The sequence below is a fragment of the Phyllobates terribilis genome, unplaced genomic scaffold (genome assembly GCF_046119375.1).
Source record: "Phyllobates terribilis strain yellow unplaced genomic scaffold, ASM4611937v1 Scaffold_8__6_contigs__length_399053987, whole genome shotgun sequence".
NCBI lineage: Eukaryota > Metazoa > Chordata > Amphibia > Anura > Dendrobatidae > Phyllobates > Phyllobates terribilis.
Window position 1 is genome coordinate 252,541,173 of NW_027362768.1, and position 20,871 is coordinate 252,562,043.

General features: G+C 41.7%; 1 protein-coding gene across 1 annotated transcript in view; it reads right to left on the reverse strand.

The window, feature by feature from the left end:
- IFT56 (intraflagellar transport 56) overlaps window positions 1–20,871 on the reverse strand; it is a 118,680-nt gene that overhangs the window by 84,611 nt on the left and 13,198 nt on the right. The window contains 2 exon segments of the mRNA XM_073644174.1: window positions 4,307–4,421; window positions 18,156–18,248. Of these exon segments, the coding sequence (XP_073500275.1) occupies window positions 4,307–4,421; window positions 18,156–18,248 (208 nt within the window).

The following is a 20,871-nucleotide window of genomic DNA, read 5'->3' on the forward strand; positions in this document are numbered from 1 at the left end:
CCAAGAGTAAATGAACTGCCTGCCAAATGAAGGATCCAGTGGCAGTCTTGAATCAAATACCCAGTCCCAAGCAGCCCGAATCCAGGAGTTGTTGGTTGCATTGGGACCTGGAGCTTCAAGCGGGAGTTGTTCCATTGGTACAGGCGGATCCGCACCTTCGAGCTGCAGAATCGCGGGGGAGGCACTGCCACACCGTTTGCCTTCATCATCTTCCAGGATCCATGGAAAGTAGAGGACGCAGTATGTGGACGAGATGGATAAGAGTTCGGCTCTCGCCAATGAAGTGTGGAGTTTCCCAGGTCAAGCCAGGGACCCTGCAGGAGGAACGGACCCCCTTATTACAGAATCCTCGTCTCAGGGCTTTCCTCCCCATCAGGGAGTTGGCAGGATTTGAAAGATCATATGAGAGAATCTGGAAATGTCTGCAATGCTGATGTGCACAAGGATGCAATGGGGATTGTGGAGTTTATTTGCATGGAAGATATGGAATATGCTTTGAGAAGACTGGATGATACAAAGTTTTGTTCTCATGAAGGTGAAACCTCTTACATCCGTGTCTGTACTGAAAGAAATGCTGATGGACTGTCCCTGACAACTGGAGAAGGATGATCAGAAGCCTATCACGTCTGGCTAATTAAGAAGGGGGAGGAATGTGACGACACCGCGTTTATTCTTAATTATGCCACACGTATTATTCAGTAGGCCCAGGGACATGAGCCTGAACATTCACTCTTGTTGAAGGTTGAATTGATGTTTGTTGAATGCTTGCTGACTACCTATTGTATCAGTCCCTGCAGCTTATTTTTCTGCTATCCTTGAGGGACAAAGGCACAGGTTAATTGAAACAATCAATGTTTGTTAATTTGATGAATGCCTACTGACTACCTATTGTATCAGTCCATGCAGCTTGTTGTTCTGCAAACATTGAAGGACAAAATATGCAGGTTAATTCAACACTTGAAAGATGAGAGGTGACCTCCTCCCACCTTCTTCCGAACCTGTGGATTATGGCCTGAAGGAGAGCTGTGGGTATAAAAGGGACCTCTCTCCTTCTACAGAGAGACTCTAGCGGACAGACAAAATAAATTAACATCTTTTACCCATGAAAAAAAGGTTAAAGGGGGTTGTTGGAAATTTTTTAAGCAGACTTTAGAGGACAGCAGCCAAGGCACAATGGCTCCAACCAGAGGAATACAGATTTGATCCACTGCCCATCACTGAACCCATGGAGACATTTGGAGAACTCAGGTTAGGACAAACAGGTCACCTGGCCACATAACTCAATGGACTGTCAGCTTCCTAAACTTGCCGCTACCTCCTCTCTGTGGGCGCTCACCAAAAGCGGTATGCTATTGGTTGGGGTAGTTGGCCCATGGAAGCCCCGAAGTTGCAGATGTTCTAATTCCCGGCGAGCCAGCGGAAAGGTGAGACTCTGTCATGCGCATCATGTACTATGTACTTGCTGGGACTGTACTATACGTTATTGACTGTTCGTGATCCAATAAAGTATCACCCCACTGTGTTACCCTCATCCTGTGTTGTCTGAGTAGTATTCTGTCCACGGGGAAGAAGTACGAGCGTTCAGTGGGATGAGCCCTGGTCCATGCGGTCTTTTTAAAGACAGCCAGGCCAGCGCACAAGAGTACCCACTGACACTCATGTCTCCACAACAGTGCTATATAATATGAGGATTGTAATATATTAAGAGGATAAAAATTTGATGGGAGTGCTTCTTTAAGTTGCAGGAAATGCTGAGAGCAACTTTAATCATGGGTGGTGACTCTAAAGCTCCCATTCTCAGAAATTATGACAAAATATCCCAACAGAAAAAGCCCCCGAGCACCTGCCTCCAACTCATCTTTGTTTCAACAACTAATCAAACTACAAATGCCGTACGATCTACAGCGCATTAACAACCCAGCAAAACATTTGTTTATCTTTTTTTTTTTCACCCCCGCAATACACCTTCAAAGGTAGATTTCAACTTTGCCCTCACAGTCAGACTACTGAGAAATGTTACTATAAAGATGAGCTATAGATTTGGTAGAAATGATCAATAAGCAAGCGGGATAGGGGCTTTTACTCAGACTTGATGCTGAGTAAGCTTTTGGCTTTATGCTTGGATTGTCAGGCCCTTTCTTACAGGCAGTCCTGAATCTGTATACCAATCCTACAACCTTAATTAGGTTCCTGCACTAACTGCCTGGCGTTTTCCCTATTTTGAGCGGCACGAGACTGGGTTGCCCATTGTTGCCTCTCTTGTTTCTCTCTCTATATAGAGCCACTAGTAGCTAGGATTAGACACTATGCGGAAGGGATACAGAATTCAAAATTGGCCAATTTATGTGCTAAGCACTCCTCCCATTAAAGTTTTTATCCTCTTAATATATTGCAATCATCATGTTATATAACAATGTGTACTTACAATTGCTCATTTTGCCTTTCTACCCAGTTAATTCTTCGCTCTCTTTTTTTTGCTCTATGTAGAAATGGGAAGTCTCTTTTCCCTGCATAAAGCATTCCCCTCTTCAATTCCTGACCCAGCTGCTCTGTTCCTACCCCTGCCAGTGACTTTTGCAGTGACTTATGACTCATGTAGGGGAAAAGAGACTACCTGTTTCTACATAGAGCTTAGAAGGATTCAGCTAGTCAGTTTTTAATCATGTGATGTCATAAGCCTAATGGAAAAGTGAAGTATTAGCTGCGTAGAAAGGCAAAATGAGCAACAATAAGGCTGCAAAGGTCTTGAGATAGCCCACCATAAGATGTTTCTTGTGTGGCAACTTAATAATGAGACACCTTTTTATACGCCATCAGTGGAACCAGCTGATATTATTTTTCACTAAGTGGCAGAATTGCTTTCTAATTACTGATCAATTTCAGCTGGTATCATGACTTTAAATGTTTTTTTGCATCTCTCTTTCTTCATATGTACAATACTTTTTTCCTGAGTCATTTCTCATTAATACACATAATTTCATTTATGTACATCTATGGTATTTTTTTTTTTTGCCTGTGTGGATTGGATGGGTTGTGACCGACATATGGGAAGAATTTCATGTCAACAGCACTTTTTGAAACAGATTTACATAGAAAATTGGTGACGTGTTCAATACTTATTTCAACTGCTATATTAAAAGGATAAAAACTTTGATGGGAGTACTTCTTTAAACTGAAGTCTGTGCAAAGAGCTGATTTTTTTTTTACCAGGGCAGAAATATTAGAAAGTACCAATTAGTGATATTTTGGTCATGCAATAAAACCCAACCAATTTGGCAGCAGATTTTCATGATGATGCGCAAATTATTAAAGTTTCATATACAACCTCACCCAAGCCTTTGGGGATAGACTCCGTCCCACCTGATTTTAGAATAACAGTATGCACATCCTCACTATAACAAGATATGAAATAGCTAAGAAATGGAAGTCTAACGAATTCACTCCATCAGATAATACTCAGGGGATTAATACTAACCTAACCTACAAACATATGCTAGCCCTTCACAACAAGACCAGATCCTTTCACAAGATCTGGCATAACAGCTCCTCTTCCACATATGCAACTCAAACATGATGCAACAGGACTTTGTGTAAGAGCGGACGTCTTCTTACAGGATATGACACAATACTCTGACCAGGATAACTTCAATTTATCCAAATTTGTCCTCTTTTCCCCTTTCTTACCAATGTTTATTTAATTTTAGTTTTTGTTAACCTTAATGTTGTATACACTCAGCATATACAAATTGCTTTTCATGACAAGTTATTTCCTTGCTTATTTTGTTAAATACCCTAACAATGGAATCTCTACAATGTACACATATAAAAAAATGGAAATATGCAATGGTTTGTTTGATTTCATGATACATGTCATATATTACCAGTAAGAATATATACATGCACAAATGCTGAAAAAAATGTGCTGTCGTAAACTGAATCCTGGAGGGCTGCTTTACAGTGATTATGCCACAGTATACTAAGATGCATGTCATTTTGTCATATGTCTCATGGTTGTTCTGGCCACTGGGCAAAAACGTGCACTGTTGACCGATTAGCCAAGAGGCACCACTTGGTCATGGCTCCAATTCCTTTTGGTACAAGTTACATGATCAAAACAGCATGATGTCCTTCTCTTCCAGAAATGTAATGACATGGTTAGATATAGAAGTAGAGATCGTGTACGTCAGACGTACACAACCTACGCCCCGGGGATCACATGCGAGACTTTGACTTTTCTGCTCAGCACTCTATCTGATAACCGTTATAGCCTTGAACCAATATTCATAAAGTGCTTGGACATTCTTACCTTTGTTAGCAGCCTCCTCAGCTTCTTTATACATTCCCAAAAAAAAGTATGTACAAGCCAAGTTTACCCAAACATCGGGATTACATCCTTCCCGTTCGCTTGCATGCTTGAACACCTAATAAAAGACAAAATATTACTGTCAGTATTCTTCTCATTAAATGATGCAGATTTATTCACTGTATTGAAGTAATTTTTAGATTTTGCAAATTTATCCCTGATATGGATCTTTTATCCCTGTTACAAAATGCCTGCCCACTGCTCCATTCATTCTCTATGGGGTTGCTGGACAAAGTGGAGCACATCGTTTGGAAGCCCCATAGGGAGTGGATGGAGCAGCAGTTGGGTATACATACTTCTACAGGATTCTAACAGGAATAAAAATTCCTTATTCTGCTGATCAGTGCAGGTCCCAGAGGACAGACCTCTACAGATCAATAAGATGATATCTCCTATCCTGTGGATAGGAGACCATGGAGAAGATTGGAACATACACTTATCAGTAAAATTAAGGTTTACCACGCCCTTAGTCATTATCATCTGATTATAATCAGTGATGTGAGACAATGATCAGCGGCAGCAGGATGCACATACAGAAATGGTGCGCATGCAAAAGTAAAAAACTGAGAGGAAAACAGAACAGTTCTGGACAAAAATTAAGCATGGCTGATGACAATCACTAATGTGTGTTACTGATCAGCTCTCAACGGCTGCAGGAAAAACACACGAAGAGTTGGAAAAAAAAAACAGTCAAGGAAAAAATGCCCAGCTCCAAGAATTGAGCACAAAAGCTGATAAGTGATTTGCGTCACTGATCAGCGCTTGAAGGCTGCAAGACGCACACAGTAGGTGGGGGGACAGGAAGAAGATTAAGAGATTGGGTTGAAGTTTAGGGATGCTACTGTAGTGATTACAAATAAAGGGAGAACTGGAAAGACACAAAGCTAGGGATTAGGGTTTTATCTGGGTAACAATTTTGAGAGAATAACTTAATAGTGCTCAACTGGTCGGGTTGTGTGCACACAAACACTGATAACGCTTAGGCTGCTGCAGACCCACGAGGGGATGAAAATGCGGGTAATGGAGAAACCAATGGGTTAATTCTGCGCTGCCATTTAGAAAGGTTGAGGGATGCCAATCCGAGTTTAAGTGGTTTATTTAGTCAACGCGTTTCGAAGTGTACAAACTTCTTTCTCAGGACAACCACGTGGTACCCCTCATCGTTTTTACATGGCAGCGCAGAATTAACCCATTTGTTTCTCCATTACCTGGACTGTAGTGATCACAACACTGAGGGGGAATAATAGATAGCATCACAAGGTCCTCCACAGCCGCACAGGGGAGATCTGACAGAGGAGACGAGGGGCACTACAAGTCCCAGCAGAACATAGCACAGAGACTCTCATAACCACTATGCACACTGATACTGAACAGAGGCGTGCAGAGTGGTAATCAATATTTTACTTTTCACTGTTTGCCTGGAATTAGTTGGTCTGCTCAGACTGACGAATCAAAGTGAAGCCTGGGTCATTTTTCCAGCTTACTATGATCAGTCCTGTTCTAGAAAGAGCCAATCAGCACTAACCACCAATGTAGGGTGCCATTTTTTTTACTTTTCTTTAACCCCTCTACGACCTATGGCGTATAGGTACGTCACAGGTCGTGTCCCTGCATTTGATGCAGGTTTTCCCGGCACATGACAGGGGATTTGATCTCCTGTCATGTGTCTCTAATAAGTCACAGGTGGAATCGGTTTCCACCCGTGGCTGTTAAGGCTTTGTGCACACGGTGCGTTTTTTGGTGTATTTTCGCAGCGTTTTTTCCATGCAGAAATGGGTCAAAAATGCTAGGGAATCCTTGTACCAGCTAATGCAGTGACAATCCTGAAGTGCTGTGCACATCAGGAATTTTTCTTTCAGGATTTGCATTGCGTTTAGAGCATGTCAATTCTTTGTGCGTTTTTTTCACCCATTAACTTCCATTGAGTTAGTCAAATCTGCAGCAAAACCGCAGGTGTAAAAACATTTGCGTATTTGCAGCGTATATGACTGACTCAATTCAATTCAAAGAGTCAAAAACGCGGCAAAAACATATAAAGGATTGCCCACAGGAGAGTACTCCTCCCGTCAGCCTATGGCCGCTCCCGCTGATAACAGTGGAAGCAGGCGCCGTTGAGGGGAGAAGTAGTCTCCTCAGCTGGCGCCTGTGTTAGAACTCTCCTGTTAGGTTTTTTCTATCTTGCTGGTCACATGACCTTTTTTGCCTATTTAATCCTGCTCCGCCCTCCTGGCCTTGCTGGACTTCATTGTAATTTCTACTCTTAAGCTAGCCTGGTGCTTAGTTACCTTTCTCAGTCAGTTTAGCTAGGTCTTCGGACCTTTATGTTCTTTGTTGTGTGTTTGTCTTTTACTGCTACAATTTCTGCTAGGAGGTGTCCAACTTTATCCCAGTCCCTAGTTCTTGTAGAGATCCCTCCCTTGCATCTATAGGTCTTCGTACAGACTAGCCGAGGACTTTAGCGGGTCTATCAGGTTCCCCGTTACATCGTAGGGATCTAGCTTAGTTCTATTGTAGGGACAGATCTCCTTTCTTTCCTTAGTGCTTGTAGCAGATCATAACACCTGTGCACAGTCTAAAAAAAGTTAAAATAAATCGCTATTAAAATAAAAAAACACCTTATACTCACCTGTCCGCCAAAATCGAGAGTGTCCCACAGAGTGAGGTCACTGGAGTTCAATCAGCTGAGAGATCCGGTGACCTCACTTACGGTACTGGTGCTGTGTGAGAATTTTCTCACGCAGCACTGATGCAGTAAGTGAGGTCACCGAAGCTTATCAGCTGATTGAACTCCAGTGACCTCACTCCCGGCAGCTCAGCGCTCTACACTTCCAGGCGCAATTACACTCCTGTCAGTGTATAGAGTGCTGTCCTCTAGAACACTTTCACCAGTGATTGCTGGTGTGACTACTGTAGAAGTGACCCAGATCGTCGTGGGACACTGGATTATGTCATCACAGCAGACAGGTGAGGCATATGGTTTGTTCTTTTTTTTGTTTTTTTCACAGGTGACAATGGCTTCAGCGGAATGGGCATTATACTCACCTAACAGTGTTTTTTTATATTTAAATAAATTATTGAAACCGTGTGGAATTTTATTTAAAATAAAAGACTATATTCTGGCAGTGTCTTTATTTAAAAGACTTTACTACCGGGTTAGTAATGGAGGCGTATTATAGACGCCCTCCATTACTAACCTGGGCTTCATGTCAGCTGCCACTACAAGGCTGACATGAACCCCAACCCTATTACTCCACTTGCCAGGGCAAGTGAGAAGAGCGGAGGCTAAGCACCAGATTTGGCGCATCTTATGGATGCACCATTTCTGGGGTGGCTGAGAGCTGATATTATTAGCCTTGGAGGGGATCATAGCCCCTTCCCTGGTTCCAAATATCAGCCCGCAGCTGTCTGCCTAGCCTTTGCTGGTTAGATTTTATAGGGGGACCTTATGTCAATTTTTTTCTGGGGTCCCCCTGCAATCTAGCCAGTAAAGGCTGAGCAAACAGCTGTGGGCTGTTATTAATAGCCAGGGAACACTTTTGGCTAATGGCCCCTTCCCCAGCTAGTAATATCAGTCCCCAGTGGTTGGCTTTCCCTCTACTGATTATGAGAAGGTATAACAATTCATAGAACACGATAGACCCCATTTGGGGCATATGCACTATCATAATTAATACTAGTCAGTGATATAAATATCCAAAAGCATTATCATAAAAGGACTAATAGAATCCCATCGTTTATTTTAAATTAGAAAACAGAAATATACATCGAAAGAGGGACTACCAAAGGTTATCTTTAGAAATTCATATAAAGTTTATTATTAAATTTTTTTTTATAGAAGGCACAAATTAGGGGAGAAGTGAACCTGAGAACAGTGGTACCATTAAAAAGCCTCTCACAAATGGTACCACTGTTCTCAGGTTCACTTCTCCCCTAATTTGTGCCTTCTATAAAAAAAAAAAATTGAATAATAAACTTTATATGAATTTCTAAAGATAACCTTTGGTAGTCCCTCTTTCGTTGTATTTTTCTGTTTTCTAATTTAAAATAAACGATGGGATTCTATTAGGCCTTTTATGATAGTGCTTTTGGATATTTATATCACTGACTAGTATTAATTATGATAGACCCCATTTGGGGCATATGCACTATCGTGTTCTATGAATTGTTATAGCTATAGTATTTATACTGTGTTTTGCACAGTTTTTGTGTTCCTAGGAATCATGGACTATAAAGCCAGGGTAAAATCCTGGCTGTCACAGATCGATCAGGCATTTGGGGGCAATGTGACGGACGTCTCTGCAGTCGCGGATCGGGGCTGGGAGGAGAAAGCAACAATAATTCAAAAATTACTGGTGAAACGAACTAAGTTATGGTGGAATAGAGCCTTTTTGGGAAAATATATGGCCCGCCAAATGATACCACGAGGATTATGCGTACGGGTCACACCCACATTTCTGGTAGAGGATGAGGCATTCATCAATAAGTGGGAGGAGACATGTACCGGTTGCTCGTTAGCATTAATGCAACTCTTGGTAGACCTCAATTCCCATACTATTCAGGAATTAAATGTTCAAATTGATATGGCGCTGGTGGACTTTAAAGCGAAGTGTCCATCTGAAAAACTTCCTAATTTTGAATCACAAATTGATAAGATATTGGACTCCACGGTTAAGAGAATTCAGGATACACAACTATCTAAATTTAATCATGATATGAAGGACTACCATCTGAAAAGGGTCTATTTTTGGCGCAAACCAGCTACGGTAGCCCTTGACTCTATAAGTAAGCTATCTAATACCTCAGCTACATCATTAAGCGACTATTCGGAAGCCTCTACTTCATCGATGGTGACAAGGTCAGGTGCATCTAATAAAAGTACACGTGAGGTTAACTTTCATCCATATAAAAGACAAGACTATTTATCACCGGATCGCAAAAAGAACGATTATAAGGTAATCAACCTGAGTGACTATAGTCTGACAGAATCTGATCTTAGTAAGGGACTATCATTTGCGCCAGTGGCCCAATTTGATGCCTTTACGGCGATTAAAGATTTACATATCTTTGCGAGGGCCCTAATATTTAAGAGGCACTTTTTTGATGGTGATCTTCATTCTTTATTTCCCACAGAGGAGGAACAGACTGCGGTGAGAGCATTAGAGGAGTTGTCTATTGAACACAACAACTCAGCTGGAGGTAAGATCCCAGATTCTATACGTCCACGTTCAAGGAGGTTTCCCCCTCTGACATCATCCGCTAATGTGGATCTTTTTGTTAAAATTGACGAGGATGAGTTGTTGAAGGTTCCCCGTTATGTCTCGCGTGACAACTTGTTAAGGGAGGAACGAGATAGGCTAGTAGGATTACAGGGACTACCAGACATTGAAATAAAACCTGCGGATAAAGGGGGGAATGTGGTTATTTGGCCCAGGTCTATGTATGAAAAAGAGGTCTTTCGGCAATTGAATAACAAGACTTGTTATAAGAAGCTAACCTACAACCCCCTCAGCTCTTTTCTGGCTGAACTAAAAACCATCATAAATCGGGCAGTAGCCAACCATACTATTACTCAGGAATTGGCCTCCGCACTTCTGGTAGTTGAACCAACCATCCCAACATTTTATATTTTACCTAAGATCCACAAAGACGTTAAGAATCCTCCGGGACGTCCTATTGTTTCAGGGGTGGGAAACTTCCTTGAACATGTCAACAAGTGGATTGACTCACATCTGCAGCCTCTGGTTGAATGTTTGCCCTCCTTCCTCAAGGATACTGGGGAACTTTTGAGGAAGGTAGATGGTCTCTATGTTGAGGAGGATGCCATTCTGGTGACTGCAGATGTTGAGTCACTATATACAAATATAAGGCACTCTGATGGTCTCTCCGCAGTCAAATTCTTTATTGATACCTCATCATTACCTATATCTTTGAGGGGGCTGATTCTTGAACTGTTGGAGTTCACCTTGAGTCATAATTTTTTCACATTTAAGGGGTCCTTTTTTCTGCAGCTCCAAGGGACAGCCATGGGCGCAGCCTTTGCGCCAGCTTATGCCAATCTGTTCCTGGGGCTGTGGGAAAGGGACCTCTGCCTGTCAGATCATGGGGACGGGATGTGCCGTGTCCTTTTATGGACACGCTACATCGATGACGTCCTGATGATCTGGCAGGGTTCACCTGCATCTCTTCAAAATTTTGTGAAGGAATTAAACTCTAATAATTATAATATTCACCTTACATATCAATTTGACTCACATCAAGTGGAGTTTTTAGATGTCTCCTTGAGGAGGGATACATCGAATTGCCTACAAACCTCTTTGTTCCGTAAACCAACGTCAACAAACATGCTTTTGCATGCTAAATCTTCTCATCCCCGGCATATGATTCAGGCAGTGCCTGTGGGGCAGTTCCTCCGTAATCGGAGGATCTGCTCCACGGACACGGAATTTGAGAGGCAAGCTGCGGAACTAAAGGAGAGATTTTATGCTAGAGGGTATAGCCGGCGAATGATTAAGCGGGCATACAGAAGGGCAAAGTTCTCCTCAAGGCATGACTTAGTCTATGGGAGCCAAATTAATAGAAACAATAAGGAACAAGTACGTTTTGTCACCAACTTTAACTGTCAATTTCCTCGTTTGAGGAATATTTTGGCCCGCTCCTGGCATATTCTGAAAGCTGATTCAATAATATCACGTTTTATTCCGGAAAGACCGTCTATTTCTATTAGACGATCTAGGAACCTTCGGGATTATTTGGTACATTCACACTATGAGAATGCAGCAGGTACTACTTTTCTAGATGGACAACCTAGGAGGAGTGGATGTGTGCCGTGTGGTCGATGTGTGGCATGCCCTAACGTGGAACGGAGTGATAAGTTCTTTAAAGCAGATGGATCCAAGGTATATAGGATCAATAAATCTATCACGTGTACTACCAAATATGTGATCTATTTTGCGACATGCCCATGTGGTTTAATCTATGTGGGCATGACTACTCGCCAATTTAAGGTACGGGTCCGGGAACACGTGTTGGGCATACAGGCCGCAGTCGACCACATGGACACATCCACTTTGAAGACAATTCCACGCCACTTTAAAACCTACCACAACTGTGATGCCTCTCTGTTTAAGGTAAGGGGTATTGACTGTATTATACCAGGTATACGGGGCGGTAGACTAGGTCTTAGATTGGCCCAGATGGAGTCCAGATGGATCTGGACTCTGAACACCTTATATCCAAACGGGCTTAATGAAAGCATTAGTTATTCCCCCTTTCTCTGACCGGCCATTGGATGACTGGATATCTGTGCGTGGATGTGCTCACCACACATTCACTCATTGAAGCCCAGGTATATATCTATGGGATTCAGTGGATTCATCTCTGGTTTTAAATATTTTCTGTGCATGTTTTTATCATGTCATTTACTGGGTGTTTTTTATTTATTTTTATAGATTCTTGTTTTGCTTTTGAGGTGTTTCTTCCTCCTTGTTACTGTGGACACTCTTCTATGGATATGTGAGGATTTCTTCTAGGATGATCAAAGACCATTTATCACTGTGAATTTTGAAGAAGAAGAATTGGATATGGACAACCGTGCTATTTACTTGTATAACCGTTTATATGGGTGACTGTTTTTATGATATGTTGTGTAGGGGGAATTATGATATGGGAACCAAAATGGATATGAGTCAAATATGCTGTGTAGTAATTAATAAATAACCTAGGGACCTCCCTTTGGATGGATTTCTTTCCCCCTTTTTTTGATCATTTTTGGAACATTACCACGTGCTCTATGCCAGGATCCCTGAGACATTGTTTCCCTTATTAACATAGCTCTTGATGTCCGCCTCACATTTTCCTTCTTTCCCCCTCCCCCCCCCACCTCTTCTATCCTTCCCTGTTTTTGCCTTCACTATGGGTGTTTCACACTTACCTCTTATATTCATTTTTGAAGTTTATATGTATACCATACAAGGGAATATCGCAGCCAAGAAAGCATGCGCGTCACGGTGCCCTTGATGCCCGCCAGCTCTCTGTATCTATTATGATGTTCGGCAATTCGCTGCTTGCCGGGGGTCATGTGACGTGGAGGCTGGCCGGCATCTTGGTCTCCGTGGCGACGCATGCGTCACATATGGCTCTACATGAGTGCCGTTGCCTGGTCTCCATGGCGATGGCAACGCTACTTCCGGCATAGAGCCGGCTGGCGCCTATATAAACTTAATGCTCCACTTATTTTCATGCCCCCTGAAGAAGGGAGTTCGAAACGCGCGTCGGGGCACTTCACTTCACGTGTGCGCTCTCCCAACGGGTCCCTCGGTCTCAGGCCTCCTGGATAGAACTCCGTGATTTGGCCAAATCCCTGGTATGTATTGGCAATTACTATTCACTACAGGGATTGTACATTGAAGGGAGTTGATGAGTAATTCCCTCCTGTTTACTCTTGATGGATTATAGAGGTGATTTACTTGATTACCATATATGTATATATTTATTGATTCTGGTTGTTAACCACTGTTGCTATGACAACAACAGTTTGGTGTTCTCTAAGCCTGAGCAATATGATTGTATAGATTAGAATATGTGGGGTCCGTTAGGGTAGTGACAGTGTTTTGTGAGAGGCTTTTTAATGGTACCACTGTTCTCAGGTTCACTTCTCCCCTAATTTGTGCCTTCTATAAAAACAATTTTTAATAATAAACTTTATATGAATTTCTAAAGATAACCTTTGGTAGTCCCTCTTTCGTTGTATTTTTCTGTTTTCTGATTATGAGAAGGACGCGGGAGCCCACACCATTTTTTTAATTTAAGGGTATGTGCCCACGATATGAACGTAGCAGCGCTTTGAACCCAGCATATTTCTGCTGCGTCCTAAACGCTGCGTTCTATTGAAAGCAGCTAAATCCGCATGTGTTCACTGAACCATCCAGATTTACCACAATCAATACTTCTAGTGGTCAAATTTCTGTTGCGGAGACTAGCGAGTCTGCAAGAGAAATTGACATGCTGCGGTCCTGAAATTCGTGCTGCATGTCAGTGTCCACGGGTGATCCGTAGCCTCAGATGCACGCATAGTGGACATGGGATTTATAGAAATCCCATCCACTTTGCTGTAACAGCTGCAGGTTTGACGCTGCATAAATACGCAGCATTTCCTGATCGTGGGCACGTACCCAAACACACCCGCAGCATGTTAATTTCTGGAGCAGAGATGCTAGTCTCCGCTGCAGATTTTGACAGATTGAAATGTCATTACATGAGGCGGATCCGCATGTACTGGCAACACAAGTGCAGCATTAGGAGTAATTGATTAGGCTTAGTGGAATTAGGTGTCGCTGACACCTAACCTTAGCTTTAGTAATGAAGAGGTGTCAGCCAGACACCCTCATTACGAAGTAAAGAGTTAAATAAACACACACACTGAGAATAAAAACACTTTTATTTCAAATAAACACATTCTTTAATCATTTAAATTAACCAATATACTCACCCCAGGTCCGAAGGTAATCCAAGGGTTAAAGCGATGTCCCACGTTTCTTTTTTTCAAATATCTTTATTTAGCTCCAAAAAGCATTCATTGTTGTACAAATACGCATCAAAAAACGCACCAAAATCACGCTAAAACGAGCATTTTTGTTGCAGCATTTTTGCTGCCAAGAGATACAGAAACCTTGCAGAAATTTCAAATAGTGAACCTGCGCACATAGCCTTAACATGTTGAATGGCGCTATCAATCTCTGACAGCGACATTTAACTCACGCAAACCGGATGCGCATCATAAGACCCGCCATCACCACCACTGTCACATGATCACATGATCGGGGGGGGGGGGGATATGTAATATTATACTTTTCAAGAAAGGCATCCATGCCCTTCTTAAATTTTAGCAGTGAATCACTCATTACAACATCATGCGGCAGAGAGGTCCATAGTCTCACTGCTCTTACAGTAAAGAATCTACGTCTGTGATTATGATTAAACCTTCTTTCCTCCAGACGTAGAAGATGCCCCCTTGTCCCCGTCACAGGTCTCGGAGTAAAAAGATCAGTAGAAAGGTCTTTGTACTGTCCCCTCATATACTTGTACATCGTAATAAGATCACCCCTAAGCCTTCGTTTTTCCAAAGTAAATAACCCCAAGTGTAATAACCTGTCTTGGTATTGCAGACCCCCCAGTCCTCTAATAACCTTGGTCGCTCTTCTCTGCACCCGCTCTAGTTCAGCTATGTCTTTCTCATACACCGGAGACCAGAACTGTACACAGTATTCTAAGTGTGGACGCACTAGTTACTTGTATAGAGGTAAAATTATGTTCTCCTCATGAGCATCTATGCCTCTTTTAATGCATCCCATTATTTTATTTGCCTTTGCAGCAGCTGCCTGACACTGGCCACTAAACGTGAGCTTGTCATCCACCAATACACCCAGGTCTTTTTCAGTTACAGTTTTGCACAGTGTTTTACAATTAAGCATATAATTATACATTTTATTTCCTCTGCCCAAGTGCATTACCTTACATTTATCCCCATTAAAGCTCATTTGCCATTTATCAACACAAGCTTCTAGTTTACATAGATCCTCCTGTAATATAAAATTGTCCTCCTCTGTATTGATTACCCTGCAGAGTTTAGTGTCATCTGCAAATATTGAAATACTACTCTGTATGCCCCCTACAAGGTCATTAATAAATATGTTAAAAAGAAGGGGGCCCAATACTGACCCCTGTGGTACCCCACTGTTAACTGTGACCCAGTCTGAGTGTGTTCCATTGTTTCCTATCACTGAGCCAGTTCTTAACCCACATACATATATTTTCCCCTATCCCCTGTAAGGTGGCTGCCGGACAGGTCGTGGACAGGAGGAATGTGTCCCCAAAGTACCAAGCTTCGGTGATGTAGGACCCGGAGAAGCAGGCTCCAGCACACATAGTGCTGAGAGGAATTTAATGGGCCCGGATTACAGGGCTGGGTTTTAAGAGCAGCTGAAAGAGCTGGGGGGGGGGGGGGGGGCAGCTGCTCACTTACCTCCAGTCCAGGTCTTGGAAGGCTGATTTTAAGACAGCTGCGCCTGTCTCAGGCTGTCTGTGTTTGTTGGGCAAGGTGAGCAGACCTTGCATGTGCTTCTCAGAGGCTGCTGGAGGCAGAGAAAAGCACTTTGTTTAAACGGCTGAGGCCATGCTGCATGGACTTGTTATTTTGAACTTTGCTCTGTTATTCCTTTTTGTACCAGAAAAAGGGCGTTACTTTTGTTTCCTCACTGGTGTATGGACACTAAATAAACCACCAGTTTGTTGGAACCCGTGGACTGCATCACTGTGTGAACAGGTGCCTACCTCCAACGCGGCTCAGTGAGTACAAATCCCTACACCCCATTGTTCTCATTTTATGCATCAACCTTTTGTGTGGAACCGTATCAAAAGCTTTTGAAAAGTCCATATACAGAACATCCACTGCATTTCCTTGGTCCAGTCCAGAACTTGCCTCTTCATAAAAACTGATCAGATTAGTTTGACAGGAAAGGTCCCTCGTAAACCCATGTTGATATTGGGTCATGAGGTTATTCTTCTTCAGATACTTTAGTATAGCATCTCTTAGGAAACCCTCCAGGATTTTACCCACAGTAGAGGTCAAGATTACTGGCCTATAATTTCCAAGTTCAGTTTTTGTCCCCTTTTTGAATATTGGCACCACATTTGCTATACCCCAGTCGTGTGGTACAGACCCTGTTATTATGGACTCTTTAAAGATTAAAAATAATGGTCTATCTATGACGTTACTTAATTTCTGCAGTACTCGCGGGTGTATCCCATCCGGGCCCGGGGATTTGTGAACTTTAGTGATTTTGAGACGCCACCGTACTTCCTGCTGGGTTAAGCAAGTGACATTTAATGGAGAATTTTTGTTATCACTAATCATGTTTTCTGACATGCGATTTTCTTGTGTAAATACGCTTGAAAAAAAATCATTTAGCATATTGGCTTTTTCCTCATCCTCATGCACCATTTCACCCAGACTATTTTTAAGGGGGCCAACACTATCATTTTTTAGTTTTTTACTATTTATGTAGATAAAGAATATTTTGGGATTATTTTTACTTTCTCTGACAACGAGTCTCTCCGTCTCAATCTTTGCTGCCTTGATTTGGCTTTTCTGCTACACAAAGCAGGGCTGAAGCACTGCTATGTGTAGCACATTTGACCGGATGATCGCAGCTTCAAGTCTCCTAAGGAGACTACTGAAGCAAGTAAAAAGTAGAAGAAAAATGTTTTAAAGAATATTTAAAAAATGTAAAAATCTAAAAGTTCAAATCACTCAAATAAAAAAAAAAAAAAATAATACACATATTTGGTATCGCTGCATTCAGAAATTTCTAATCTATCAAAATATAATCTAAATTAATCCTATCAGTAAACGGTGTAACGAGAGAAGATTGAAACGCCAGAATTCCAATTTTTTTTTTGGTCGCCGCAACATTGCAATAAAATGCAATCACGGGTGATCAAAACATCATATCACCCCCAAATGGTATCAATAAAAATGTCAGCTCAGGGCGCAAAAAATAAGCTCCCACCCAGCCCCAGATCCTGAAAAATTAAGACACTAAGGGTCTCTGACTTTTTTTTTCTTACAAACGTTGGATTTTTTTTTCACCATTTAATACAAAAAACATATACATGTGTGGTATCTGCAAACTTGTACTGACCTGGAGAATCATAATGGCAGGTCAGGTTTAGCATTTAGTGAACAGGTTAAATTAAAAAAAAAAAAAAAAAACAATTGTGGAATTGCACTTTTTTTGCAATTTCACTGCACTTGGAATTTGCTTCCCGTTTTCCAGTACACAATATGGTAAAATCAATGGTGCTGTTCAAAAATACAACTCGTCCCGCAAAAACAAGTCCTCATACGGCTATATTGACGGAAAAATTAAAAAGTTATGGCTCTGGGAAGAAGGGGAGAAAAAACGAAAATGCAAAAACGGAAAATCGCACGGTCGTGAAGGGGTTAAAAATGCTTTAACTGGCCAGATTTGATTGTACAATAGCAACAATTGCTGATGCAGTGGGGTGGAAGGTCGGATGAGCCCCCCTGGGTGATAAGGAAAGATGGCCCGCTGGTGATCAGACATACAATATGTGCATTTGCAGGAACAAAATAGGACTTAAAAATACATCCAATGTCGGGAAGGAGACAATAATTCAGATTTTAAGTTAACAGCAAAAGGGTTTTCTCAGATAGCGACATGGAAAATAAAAAAAAATGGATAACCAATTTAATTCCATCAAAGTTTTTATCCTCTTAATATATTGCTATCAACATATTATATAGCTCTGTGTACTTACAATTGCTCATTTTACCTTTCTACTCAGTTAATTCTTCTCTTTTCTCTGCTCTATGTAGAAACAGGAAGGCTCTTTTCCCTACATGAGTCACCCCCTTCTTCAACTCCTGACCCAGCTGCTCCCTCCTCCAGTGCCTTTGGCAGTGATGACTCATGCAGGGAAAAGAGACTTTTTACATAGAGCTTAGAAGGATTCAGCTAGTCAGTTTTTAATCATGTGATGTCATAGACCTAATGGAAAAAAGAACAATAAACTGGGTAGAAAGGCAAAATGAGCAATTATAAGTACACAGTGCTATATAATATGATGATTATATATTAAGAGGATAAAAATGTTGATCGGATGAGGAGTGCTTCTTTAACATGAAAAAGTTGATACTTATAGCAACTCATTTTCTCATAATTCAAAGTTTGATTAAATCAATTTGTCTATTAGTGGACTGTACATGCATTACCTCCAGAGCTTTTTTGTAGTCACCAAGATGAAATGAACAGTATCCGATCCATAAATCAGTGTCATCTTCACTCTCTCCAACCTGACGTTTAAACTATGAAGAAAAGTCCATAAAGTAATTTACGAAAAGTAGAGCAGGACAAAGTAATCAGCAATATTATAATTATATATAACATATTCAAGTGTTCTATATAACAATAGTTTACACGCAGAAATTCTATTTATGTCGCTATATTAACATCCGGCACTCAAGATTTTAGAGAGAAATTATATAGAGTTTTTAATGAAGCAGGTACAAAAAAAATTGACAAACGTTTCGGTCCCTCGGGACCTTCATCAGTGTACAAGGCAAGGGTCATGAGGGTGGATAAAATCCACTACGGATGCTGAACTGAAAACTGTTAATGTATACTTTGGAGTATAAGAGATGGTATGTTCGTGGTAATGGCTGTGGTGTGCTGACCTGTAGAAGGCGGTGTCCACCACTTGTTCAATGGTGGACACCGCGTTCTACAGGTCAGCACACCACAGCCATTACACTGATGAAGGTCCCGAGGGACCGAAACGTTTGTCAATTTTTTTGTACCTACTTCATTAAAAACTCTATATAATTTCTCACTAAAATCTTGAGTGCCGGGTTTCTCTAATATATTGCATTCGGCTTGGTACCCTACCCGTGCACCAAGTATTAATCAGGAGTGCGATAGTTTTTGTCTCTTACATGCCTGCTATATTAACATCGACAAAAAAGAGTGGGTCCAAATGTGACCAGCCTTTGCATTTTAAACCCTTTTTGCTGAAGACATTTTTCACTATCCTGACCGAGTCAAATTTTTCGATTCTGACCAGTGTATCTTTATGTGGTAATACCTCTGGAACGCTTCTACATATCCAAGAGATTCTGAAAATTTTTTTTTTTGGGACACATTGCGCTTTGTGTTAATGGTAAATTTAGCGCAACACAATTTGAGTTTATTTATAAAAATATCTGAAATTTGCAGAAAAGTTTGAAAATAAATTTGCAGAAAAGTTTGAAAATAAATGTGTATGTTTTTCCCATTTATTTCATTTTTTAAAGACCATTAAAAAAAATCACTAAAATGCATTTTAAATTTCAGTAGGGACCAAAAGTTTTGCATTTTCTTTTTAAAGTGTTATTACTTCTGTCTGATTGTTGTGATGCCATTTTCCTGGTGATTTTAGAGAACCAGAAGCAAATGGTTGTCAGCTATAAGGACGAAAATTGTGTTTGACATTGTTTTATCCCTTTATGTGTTAGTTTTCAACATTTGCTGGGCCAAATGTTTTGCATATTTTGTCATGGGTAGTCGAATTTTGCCTAAATTTATCACAAGATTTCATGAAGCTTATTATTCTGAGCGTGAAGTCAGGCAAAAGCCAAAAAGAAGTAGTTACTTACCAGAAATGGGATTTCTCTGAGACCGTGACAGCACCACGGAGAGAGGGGATCTGCCCTTCAAGGACAGGAAAACTACAAATAAGGATGGTACCTCTCCCCGCATCAGTTGTTTACAGAGCACCAGTGTACCTCCAGATTAATGCAACAAAAAAACATCATTATTGTCTTACTTATAAGGAACACCCAGTGATTAAACGAATTAATAAATAAGTGTGCTCACCACGCGTGCAGGGAGGGAATATACGGGTGCTGTCATGGGCTCAGAGAAATCCCGTTACCGGTAACCAAAAAAGCCCTATCCTTCTTATACTCCTGTGTGGCTGCCAGGTATTGGATTTGACACCTCCTTACCTCTAGAGTATGGAGGTCTTTTTATCCTTTGTTTTTGGGATTGGAGCAAAAGGAAGGAAGGGTGACTTCTTGGGATCTATGAAATCGAGAGGCCACCTTGGGTAAATAAGCTGGGTCAGGTTTGAGAACTACTCTGTCCTCCAAGATCTGTGTAAAGGGCAATCCTGCCGATAGGGCCTGGATATCACTAACCCTGCGTGCTGATGTTAACGCCACTAAAAGTGAAGTCTTGAGGGACAATATCTTTAGCAATGCACAGTCTAATGGTTCGAAGGTGGGCTTAGTCAAGGCCATAAGAACTAAATTTAAGTCCCAAGGTGGTAGTTTTTGACTAGCTATAGGTCTGGATCTGGCCGAAGCTTTGATGAACCTGGATATCCATTTGTCCCTAGCCAAATCATAATTATACAGTGCCCCTAAAGCTGCAACCTGGACCTTCAGGGTGCTAGTAGCTAAACATTGCTCTAACCCTTTCTGTAAGAATTCAAGGAGGGTCGGCACTGGAGCTTTTCCCCTTACGCTAGACCCTGAAAAACCCAGGAACTTCCTCCAAGTTTTCCCATAGAGCCTAGTAGTAACCGGTTTCCTACTCTGGAGTAGGGTGGCAATTCGATTTGGGGAAAAGCCTCTATCTTTTAGGCGAGCCCTCTCAAATTCCAAGCCGTCATGTGTAAGCTTGAAATTTGAGGATGACACACCAGTCCCTGGGAGAGCAGGTCCGGAATTTCTGGTAGTACCCAAGGATAGGTGACGGACAACTTCCTCTGGGACAGCTCTTCCCTGGTCGACCCCATTATATTATAGAGAGGACCGCCGAAGAACTGCTCAGGGCCTTACCCATGGCTCATTTTTATGTGGAGCAGTCTCCGGTGTCCTCCCAGCACTTACCGGCCTCCTGTGCCGGGTTACTTCCAGTCACGTGCCCCTTCCGTCCGCGTCATTAGGA